Raw genomic sequence first — 10,337 nt, 5'->3', positions numbered from 1 at the left:
ATATACGCAGGTGAGACCACAGTCCTGTGTCGCTGAGAGGGGAAGCAATTTGGAAAAACGGAACACTGAAGTTCCTGAATTTGCAGATGTTCAACCTGGGTTTCCACTCTAGCCATGCAACATGGGAATTGTAATTACACAACTGCAGCAGACTAATTAGCCACTGAATTACATAACTTACTACTGAACAGGCACAGAACTACCCTCTGCCATGATGAGGCCAAGGTGAGGGAGCTGGGGCTTTCAGCCTGGAGAAGGCTCCAGGGTAACCTAAGAGTGTCCTCCCAGTACCTGACGAGTGCCTACGAGAAGGCTGCAGAGGTACTGTTTCCAAAAGCCAGGGGTAAGGGACAATGGTTTGAGATTAGATTTAGACAGGATATGAGGAGGAAATTCTTCACCCTGAAAGTGATGGAACACTGGAACAGGCTCTCCAGGGACGTAGCTGAGGCCCCATCATTGGGCATATTCAAGGCTCTGAGCAACCTCATCTAATGGAGGATGCCCCTGCACACTGCTGGGCAGTTGGACTAGATGACCTCGGAGGTCCCTTGCAACCCAAACCACTCCACAATTCTACGACAAGACGAAATGGCCTCAAATTACACTACGGGAGGTTTCGATAGGACAGTGGCTGCCGCGCAGCCCCGCAGGTGGTGAGGGGAAAACGGGAGGGTGCTGGGGAAAGTAGTAAAGAGCAGAGGGAAGCTCCGTTCCCACCCCTGCCCGTGTCCCTAGAAGGCTTTGTGACAGGCAGCCTGTACTACCAGCCCTGCGCCGGGGGCGCACAGGGTTCCGCCCAGACTTACATCGCCGAAGAGTGGCCAGAGATTGTTAGTCACCTACAGGGCACTGAGGCTGAGCCTCCTCCCCTCCAGCAGCCGCAGCATGTCGGCGAGCATGGGCAGGGCTGCATGGGTGCTGGAGCTGTCGTCATCCTGACAGGATGTTCAAGGCCTGGGATGGGCAGGGAAGGGCAGTAGGGGGCCTGGACAGCGGAGAGCAGCCCTGGAAGGTCAGCAGGGCCTCATGCAGCAACTCACAGCCATGCAGAAGAGGCGTGGGTCGGTCTCGATGCAGGTCTTGCGCTGCGACCTGTCCATCATCACTCTGACCAGCTCCTGCAGCACCTTCTCCCTGGTCTGGGGCTTGGAGAGCACCACGTTCCACATAGTGCTGGCAGCCCTGAAGGGACACAGGGCTCTGTCAGCAGGGACACCGTGAAGGGTGGCCAGGCTGAAGTCCCTCAGGATGGTCTCGGGGCCCCACTGCCAGTGGGAGAGAAGCCCCAAAGGCTGCTGAGGCCCATACCTGCTGCTCCTTTGTGAGAAGTGCAAGAGAGTGGCCACCACCGCTCTGGGGTCTTGGTCCATCAGCGCCAGCAGGGCTCTGTCCAGGCTCTTGAGGGCTACCAGTGCCTTGATGGAAGGCAGCTTTCTGTAGATGGCACTCACAATCTTCCTCACCTGGAGGGGAGACAGGGGTGGGAGTGGAGACGCCAGCAGGGTGAGCATGGCTGTTCCCACAGCTCCCACTGGGAGCTGCTTCTGTTGCCATTGCAGTATGCAGGCTCGAGCCAGTGTCAGTGCCAGCCAGGAGCAGAGCAGGGGAAGGAATGGTCCCCTGGGGAAGCAGCCATGCCACCCATGGGCTACTCACCGTTCCTGGCAGGAAGGAAGAGTCCACCACAAGGCTGCTGACCATGTGGGCAGCCACGCTGACATTGTAGCCGCTTGTGGGCTCCATGGCCGCGATGGCCATGAGGATGATCTCTGCCCGGCCGGAGGGCTGGAGGCATTCTGTGAACATCTGTGGGGTGAAGGAGAGAAGAATTGTCACCTACAGCCTGTCTCTCAGAGTATCTCAGCTGTGCAGCGAGAGGGAGATGCAGAGCCTTGCTGTGCTGGGGAGGACACCGATGGCAGGGCTCAGGGTCCTGAGGGAAACAGGAGCTCGCTGGGGGCCTTTGCCTAGCCCCTTGCTGAGGAGCAGCGAGAGCCCTGTTCAGCCCCAAACCTCAGGTGTCCCTTCAGCCACACTGACACCCTGGCCAGGAGCCGTGGGCACTGCTTACCGAGAAGAGTCTCCTGGCACGATTCTCCCTGAAGAACATCCAAGACTGCTTCTGTGAGCCCACCAGAGGCTGCAGCTGCCCACTGTAATCCATCCACTCCACCTTGCCTGGGAAGCAGCAAAAGTGGGGTGCTCAGAAAGGGAGTGCGGGGTGGGAGGTGCAGCCTGAGATGGTTGGACAGAAAAGTCACTGGCAAAGCAAGAGAGCACCCGGACAGGTCTGGGGAGCAGATAGCCAGGGAGGGCCCAGGACTGCTGTGGGCAGGGGCCAGGGGCAATGGCTGTTCAGGCTGCATCAGGCTTTCTCCCTCTCTCCAAGGAGAGTGAGCCCTGGCTGCAATGTCCTGGGGCAGCCCATCCCAACACAGCTTCTCTTACTTGTCTGCTGCAGGACGAAGATGTGCAGTTCATAGAGAGCTTCTGCAGCCTCGCAGGAGGTCTCCTTGTCCTTGCAGGTGCAGGAGAGGGTGAGCTGCCCCACCAGCTTCCCCAGCAGACCAAACTTCTGGATCTTGGGGCACTCATGTCTGAGGATCTTCCTCTGTGCAAAACAGGGGCAGATCTGGGGGAAGAGAGAGAGGATGGGCAGAAGTGGAGCCTGGGCAGAAAGGAAGTCCCAGCTAGTCCCAGAGCAGCGGGGCAGCAGCCCAGAGCAGGTCAGGGCTGCCAGAGCCAGGCTTCTGCCTGTGCCTGGGGCAGTCCTGCTCTGCCCTGCCATGCCCTGGGAGAGAACATGAGCAGGACAGGGGCAGGGACAAGGCCCCAGCCCCCAGACAGCTGCTGCCTGTGTGCCCAGCTTCCCTTGAGTGTCCTGGAGCTCAGAGGCACAGGGCTAGGGCACGGGGGATGCCCAGAGCAGGAACTCAGTACCTCCAGCCCTGAGGAGTTGTTGATGAAGTTGAGCAGCCTAGCGATCTGTGCCATGGCTCTCTTCTGCACCTCTGGCAGCTGGGAACAGGTGTAGGGCAGCAGCACCTGGGAAGAGAAAAGCTTCTGGGGTGCCAGGAAGGTGGCATGGCACATAACGGCATGACCAGACTTGCTGAGGGGCAGTGGCTGGCATGGTGCTCGTGTCCTTGCTCTTTGCAGCAACTGGCTCCAGCAGGCAGATCATCCCATCCTGCTCCTGCTGCTGCCTCTGTTGCCTTCCAGTTCCCTTCAAAATATGTCTCTCTGCCCCCACCAAAGGGACCCCAAGACTTACGGGGTGACTCCCTCCCTCGCTTGAGGGCTCTGGGATATGGCCTGTGGCCCCCTGCCCCCAGCCGTGTACCAAGTGCTACTGGGAGGGGGAGACCCACACCATTCAAGCCAGTGGTCACTCCCTGTGGGGCCCCTGTCCCAAGGCCTGACCTTCAAGATGTTTTGGAGCTCCACGCCGCCAAGGGTGCCAGCGCTGCAGACCAGTGCCTGCAACATGCTGTCCATCGCAGACAGGGTCTGCAAGGGGTAAAAAGTCTTGAGGACAGCCCTGGAAGGCTGGGGGGGTCAGCCGTGGCTCCGTGGTGTCCAGAAAGGGGCCTTGGGGCAGAGGAGGTCCCCATGTTTCCCCCCATGGCACACCTTGGAGTAGAGGAAAGCCGCAGAGCCCCGGCTGTGCTGTGGAGGCAGGCTGAAGACGCTCTTGAAGCAGGCCTGCAGGATGCTGTACTTGTCTTGCTGAAGCAGCCTGGCTCTACTGCAGGGACAGAGAGATGCTCTTCAGACTCAGCAAGGAGGGGCCAGACCCTGGGTGTGAACCCTAGGGGTGCTGTGAGGGCCACCTGGAACTGGGGGGAGGACAGGCTGGGGCCTGTGGCACGTACCTCATGGTGGCCGTGGCCAGCATGGCTTGCTGCCGCACCGCGGTGTCCAGGCAGTCAATGGGCTCCTCCTGCAGCAGCCACTAGGAAGCACAGCAAGATGAGACAGGGTGGAGCAGGGCAGGTTCTTTCAAGCCAGCAAGCTCTTGCAGGGCTGGCAGAGGCCACGTTACCCCCACCCAGCACTCAGGGGTGCCAAGCCCCATGGCAGGAAGGGTGATACCAACCACAGAGCCACCGGCTGGCCAAGGGACCTGCAGACATTGTGGGGTCCAAGCTCAGTCTCCAGCAGGGCCAGGACAGGGATGGAGCACCTGTTAGGAGTGAACTGCTTCTGTTGGTTGTCCCACCACATCAGCACCTCGAATAGCATCAGCTCCACAGTGAATGACACTTGGAAAAGCAGTGCCAGGAAAAGCTGGGGGAAAATTGCCTTCACCTCCTGCTGGCAGGCGGGCTGCAGGACGATCTTGCCTACGATCTTGATGGCCTGCAGAAAACACCCAGGCAAGAGGATATTGCTGCAGCCCGGGGGAGGTCAGGGCCTGGGCTGGGCAGGGGAGGGCAGTAGGGGGCCTGGACAGCTGAGAGAGCCCAGGAAGGTCAGCAAGGCCTCACGCAGCAACTCACTGCTTACCGAGAAGAGTCTCCTGGCACGTTTCTCCTGGAAAGCAGCTTTTGGGCTTCCGAACTTGTTTGTCCAAGGATAAGGATGGTCTGAGTCAGCAGGGAGGAGACCAGGGGGCTGTCATCTATCCTCGCATCTTCAAGGACTGTGGGAGCAAAGCGTCAGAGGTGAGGTGACAACCCTGTGTCCCCACCGGGAACTGCACGTTGCAGCCCAGGATTCCCTGGGCCAAGAGGGAGCCAGGGGACAGGTGGCTGGGCTGGAGGCTTCTGGTCAAGAATAGCCCCCTCCAGAAACACACGCTCCCCGCAGAGGCCAGATGGGAGCTGACCCTCCCTTAGCCCGGCTAGGGCGGATCTCTGTGCCAGGGCGCTTCCTCATCCCCACCGCCCTCACTCACCCTCTCTGACATGCTCCATGTCCTCCCGTTCATCCATCAGTCTTCCGATGAGGCCTGAGGGGACAAAACATGTCAGGGACCCCCCTGCCTGTCAGGGACCCCGTAGTCCACTGGGGACCCCACCAGCCAGCCCATAGAGCCACACAGCTCCCTGGGGAGGGCTGACCCCCGAGGGCAGCACCGGGGAGGGATGGATGAGATGGCTGCCAGCCCCAACTGTGCAGGCAGGGCTGGGAGGGGGTGAAGGGGTGCCCCAGAGGGTCTGTGGCAGAACACAGGGATGCTGGGAGAGGGGGGAGGGACCCTGGGGATTGTGGCTCACCAATGAACCTCACAGCCTCCAGCCGCAGGGCCTCCTGAGGGTTCCGCAGGTAGCTCTGGCTCTGGTGCAGGTAGTCCTTGGCCCTGCTCCTGTTCTTGGACAGCTGCAGACAGGAGTAGGGTGCAGGGTTTGCACAGAGCTGCCCCGACAGTCAGGTCAGTTTCCCCAGCCCAGCTGCCTGCCAGGTGGCACTGGGGTTGAGAAGGAGCAGAGGACTCCTCAGGAATGCGGATGCCGTGCTGGTGGCAGGGCTTGCCCAGGGAAGATCCCAGGGTCTTTGGGACTGTGCTTACCAAGCGCTCGCGGATGCTCCATGCCTGCTGAGTCCCAGCCAGCTGTGCCAGCCTCCTCCAGTTCAGGAAGTGGCCAGCGCTGCGGAGAGCTTCCTGGGAGGCCTGGAGAGCAGCAGAGATGCCACCACCATTAGCAGGGGCGCAGGACCCGGTGCCCCCTCTCTTGGCAGGGCTCAGAGCCGCCTGTCCTGGGCCATCTGGGGAAGATGCACCGGCTGGGGACTGATGCTGCCACCAAGTTCAGCACCCCAGAGGAAGAAAAGGGCAGCAACTCTCTCTGACTGGAAGCCAGTTAGGGCTTTAACATTTTTGGCCCTGGTGGCCCCAGGCTCCCTTAGATCCACAGCTCAGTTCCTGGGGCTTCAAGGACCCATGCCAGGGGCTGTGTCAAGGAAGGCAGAGGGAGGACAAATGAAGCAGGGGGCAAGGAGAGGGGACTCTGCCCGGTGCTACAGATGCAGCAAGCTAGACCTCACGGTGACACGCGTTTGAAGGGTCCAGTGTCAGGACTGCCCTGGCTGAAGGAGCAGCTGGGTTGGGAATCCCACCTGGGCCACACTCTTGCTCTCGTCGTGCAGGTGGAAGAGCAGTGGCAGCAGGCTGTTGCACACCACCTTCTTCATCTTTTCCTTCCCTTGGCGCGCCACGAGCCTCATCGCATCTCGGAAGAGACGGATGGAGAGCTCCCGCACAGTGTCCGACTCCTGGGGGAGGAGGGGAGGAGGATCTCAGGCCCAGTCTGATGTGGAGGAAGGGGCTGGCACAGAGATGGACATCCCCAAAGCAGCCACAGGCAGCCCTGCTGCAAAAGGGAGGGAGGTGCTGCTGGCCTGCCACCAGCGTCCCTGACGCCAAAGTGGGCTGAGTCCATGTGGGGCGTTTGGGATGCAGCTGAGGGCAGCACTAGGGTGTGGGGGCTGTGGGGCAGAGCACAGGAGCTGTGGTGGGAGACACGAATGGAAGTGCCCGGTGAGGGGGCACAGGGCTCTCCTCAGACTTACGTTGCCAAAGAGGGGCCAGAGCTTGTCAGCCAGCTCCAGGGCGGCGAGGTTGAGCCTCCTCCCCTCAAGCAGCCGCAGCATGGCGGCGAGCACGGGCAGGGCTGCGGCGCTGCTGGCGCCGTCGTCATCCCGCAGCCGCTCCAGGACGAGTGGCAGCAGGACGAGGGTTTTCCTTGCCTGTGTGAGACATGCCACCTCCTTCAGTGAAGCAGCGACCCGTGGCAGGGGCACAAACCCTCTGCACGTAGTGCTTGGCAGACAGCGCGGGTTATGGAGGGCAAGGCCCCGCCAGACCTGGCTCACCAGGGCGGCCAATGCAGGAGCAGGGCATGGAGGAGGAGGAGGAGGAGCTGCAAGGCCCGCTCCTTGCTAGCCCTGTGGCTGCCACCGCTCGGCTCGGGGCTGCTGTCCCGCCTGACCCCTACTCACTGTGTCGGGCCTCTGGGTGAGCCTGAGGATGGCTCTGAGCACCAGGCTGGGCATCCCCAGGCACTGGCTCTGCAGAGACATGGCCAGGATTTTCAGGGCACGTTGCAGCTCCTCCTCACAGTCAGAGCACTCCACTGTCTGAAACACACAGAGTGGCAGCTGTGGCAAGGTGCCCTGCTGGCTCCAAGCGTCATCTCAGGCCAAGGACACCAAGGGCAAGACCAAGTCCAGATGGAGACTGCAGGAACTGCACAGAGCCCCCATGCCCCACAGCACTGGGTCTGGGAGAGCTGTGTCAGATGCAGCTTGCAACCAATGCCATCAGGCTCACCTCAGTGAAGAAGACCATGGCAATCATCTCACAGCTCGGGTCCTTCCCGCTGAGGATCTCTGCCAGCTGGCAGAAGAAGGTGGAGCGCAGGAGCGTTGGCATCTCCATCATCTCCCTGGCAGAGGAAAGGAGGAGATTGGGCAGGTAGATCTCTTTGGGATGTGCACCAGTCTGGACATCTCCAGCCTGCAGCACCACTCTGAGCAATGGGCATTGCCCTGCCATCAGCCTCAAGGCAGGGGATGGCAGCGTGGGCTGCCCGGTCCCCCAGGAGCGGGGAGAAGAGGCTCTGACCTGGCCACGATGCGCACTCCCATGAGGTGGGTCTTGGCTCTGAGCAGGGCGTCCCAGCCCCCCTGTTCCTGGATGGCCAGCACCTGGCTCTCCAAGCCCATGCTGCAGAGCAGCACTCTCATGGACTGCACGGCAGACCTGCACAAGGAGAAACGCTTAGCTCCCACCTGGCCCCCTGGACTGGCTGTGAGTGGCTGTCAGGGCTGAGAGGACAGGGATGGAGCACCTGATAGGAGTGCACTGCTCCTGTTGGTTGTCCCACCACATCAGCACCTCCGCAGGCATCAGCTCAGTGGTGAATGACACTTGGAAAAGCAGTGCCAGGAAAAGCTGGGGGAAAATTGCCTTCACCTCCTGCTGGCAGGTGGGCTGCAGGACGATCTTGCCTACGATCTTGATGGCCTGCAGAAAACACCCAGACAAGAGGATATTGCTGCAGCCAGGGGGAGGTCAGGGCCTGGGGTGGGCAGGGGAGGGCAGTTAGGGGGCCTGGACAGCTGAGAGCAGCCCTGGAAGGTCAGCAAGGCCTCACGCAGCAACTCACAGCCATGCAGAAGAGGCGTGGGTCGGTCTCGATGCAGGTCTTGCGCTGCGACCTGTCCATCATCACTCTGACCAGCTCCTGCAGCACCTTCTCCCTGGTCTGGGGCTTGGAGAGCACCACGTTCCACATAGTGCTGGCAGCCCTGAAGGGACACAGGGCTCTGTCAGCAGGGACACCGTGAAGGGTGGCCAGGCTGAAGTCCCTCAGGATGGTCTCGGGGCCCCACTGCCAGTGGGAGAGAAGCCCCAAAGGCTGCTGAGGCCCATACCTGCTGCTCCTTTGTGAGAAGTGCAAGAGAGTGGCCACCACCGCTCTGGGGTCTTGGTCCATCAGCGCCAGCAGGGCTCTGTCCAGGCTCTTGAGGGCTACCAGTGCCTTGATGGAAGGCAGCTTTCTGTAGATGGCACTCACAATCTTCCTCACCTGGAGGGGAGACAGGGGTGGGAGTGGAGACGCCAGCAGGGTGAGCATGGCTGTTCCCACAGCTCCCACTGGGAGCTGCTTCTGTTGCCATTGCAGTATGCAGGCTCGAGCCAGTGTCAGTGCCGGCCAGGAGCAGAGCAGGGGAAGGAGTGGTCCCCTGGGGAAGCAGCCATGCCACCCATGGGCTACTTACCGTTCCTGGCAGGAAGGAAGAGTCCACCACAAGGCTGCTGACCATGTGGGCAGCCACGCTGACATTGTAGCCGCTTGTGGGCTCCATGGCCGCGATGGCCATGAGGATGATCTCTGCCCGGCTGGAGGGCTGGAGGCATTCTGTGAACATCTGTGGGGTGAAGGAGAGAAGAATTGTCACCTACAGCCTGTCTCTCAGAGTATCTCAGCTGTGCAGCGAGAGGGAGATGCAGAGCCTTGCTGTGCTGGGGAGGAGACCGATGGCAGGGCTCAGGGTCCTGAGGGAAACAGGAGCTCGCTGGGGGCCTTTGCCTAGCCCCTTGCTGAGGAGCAGCGAGAGCCCTGTTCAGCCCCAAACCTCAGGTGTCCCTTCAGCCACACTGACACCCTGGCCAGGAGCCGTGGGCACTGCTTACCGAGAAGAGTCTCCTGGCACGATTCTCCCTGAAGAACATCCAAGACTGCTTCTGTGAGCCCACCAGAGGCTGCAGCTGCCCACTGTAATCCATCCACTCCACCTTGCCTGGGAAGCAGCAAAAGTGGGGTGCTCAGAAAGGGAGTGCGGGGTGGGAGGTGCAGCCTGAGATGGTTGGACAGAAAAGTCACTGGCAAAGCAAGAGAGCACCCGGACAGGTCTGGGGAGCAGATAGCCAGGGAGGGCCCAGGACTGCTGTGGGCAGGGGCCAGGGGCAATGGCTGTTCAGGCTGCATCAGGCTTTCTCCCTCTCTCCAAGGAGAGTGAGCCCTGGCTGCAATGTCCTGGGGCAGCCCATCCCAACACAGCTTCTCTTACTTGTCTGCTGCAGGACGAAGATGTGCAGTTCATAGAGAGCTTCTGCAGCCTCGCAGGAGGTCTCCTTGTCCTTGCAGGTGCAGGAGAGGGTGAGCTGCCCCACCAGCTTCCCCAGCAGACCAAACTTCTGGATCTTGGGGCACTCATGTCTGAGGATCTTCCTCTGTGCAAAACAGGGGCAGACCTGGGGGAAGAGAGAGAGGATGGGCAGAAGTGGAGCCTGGGCAGAAAGGAAGTCCCAGCTAGTCCCAGAGCAGCGGGGCAGCAGCCCAGAGCAGGTCAGGGCTGCCAGAGCCAGGCTTCTGCCTGTGCCTGGGGCAGTCCTGCTCTGCCCTGCCATGCCCTGGGAGAGAACATGAGCAGGACAGGGGCAGGGACAAGGCCCCAGCCCCCAGACAGCTGCTGCCTGTGTGCCCAGCTTCCCTTGAGTGTCCTGGAGCTCAGAGGCACAGGGCTAGGGCACGGGGGATGCCCAGAGCAGGAACTCAGTACCTCCAGCCCTGAGGAGTTGTTGATGAAGTTGAGCAGCCTAGCGATCTGTGCCATGGCTCTCTTCTGCACCTCTGGCAGCTGGGAACAGGTGTAGGGCAGCAGCACCTGGGAAGAGAAAAGCTTCTGGGGTGCCAGGAAGGTGGCATGGCACATAACGGCATGACCAGACCTGCTGAGGGGCAGTGGCTGGCATGGTGCTCGTGTCCTTGCTCTTTGCAGCAACTGGCTCCAGCAGGCAGATCATCCCATCCTGCTCCTGCTGCTGCCTCTGTTGCCTTCCAGTTCCCTTCAAAATATGTCTCTCTGCCCCCACCAAAGGG

At 60.9% G+C, this 10,337-nt stretch overlaps 1 protein-coding gene across 1 annotated transcript; it reads right to left on the bottom strand.

Annotated features, from left to right (window-relative positions):
• Window positions 1-3,748: 3,748 nt before the first annotated feature.
• LOC128899885 (maestro heat-like repeat-containing protein family member 6) lies at window positions 3,749-9,882 on the bottom strand. The gene is made up of 18 exons (XM_054179653.1): window positions 9,868-9,882; window positions 9,526-9,709; window positions 9,149-9,255; window positions 8,734-8,883; window positions 8,118-8,540; window positions 7,800-7,975; window positions 7,574-7,711; window positions 7,280-7,394; window positions 6,949-7,086; window positions 6,520-6,696; window positions 6,067-6,222; window positions 5,519-5,746; window positions 5,226-5,328; window positions 4,904-4,957; window positions 4,533-4,648; window positions 4,315-4,365; window positions 3,879-3,958; window positions 3,749-3,779 (listed from the first exon to the last, which is right to left on the bottom strand). Exons 1-18 carry the CDS (start codon window positions 9,880-9,882, stop codon window positions 3,749-3,751), a joined length of 2,442 nt encoding a protein of 813 aa, XP_054035628.1.
• Between the last annotated feature and the right edge of the window lie 455 nt (window positions 9,883-10,337).

Source organism: Dryobates pubescens, chromosome 1 (genome assembly GCF_014839835.1).
Source record: "Dryobates pubescens isolate bDryPub1 chromosome 1, bDryPub1.pri, whole genome shotgun sequence".
NCBI lineage: Eukaryota > Metazoa > Chordata > Aves > Piciformes > Picidae > Dryobates > Dryobates pubescens.
This window is presented reverse-complemented; position numbering and strand designations above follow the sequence as displayed.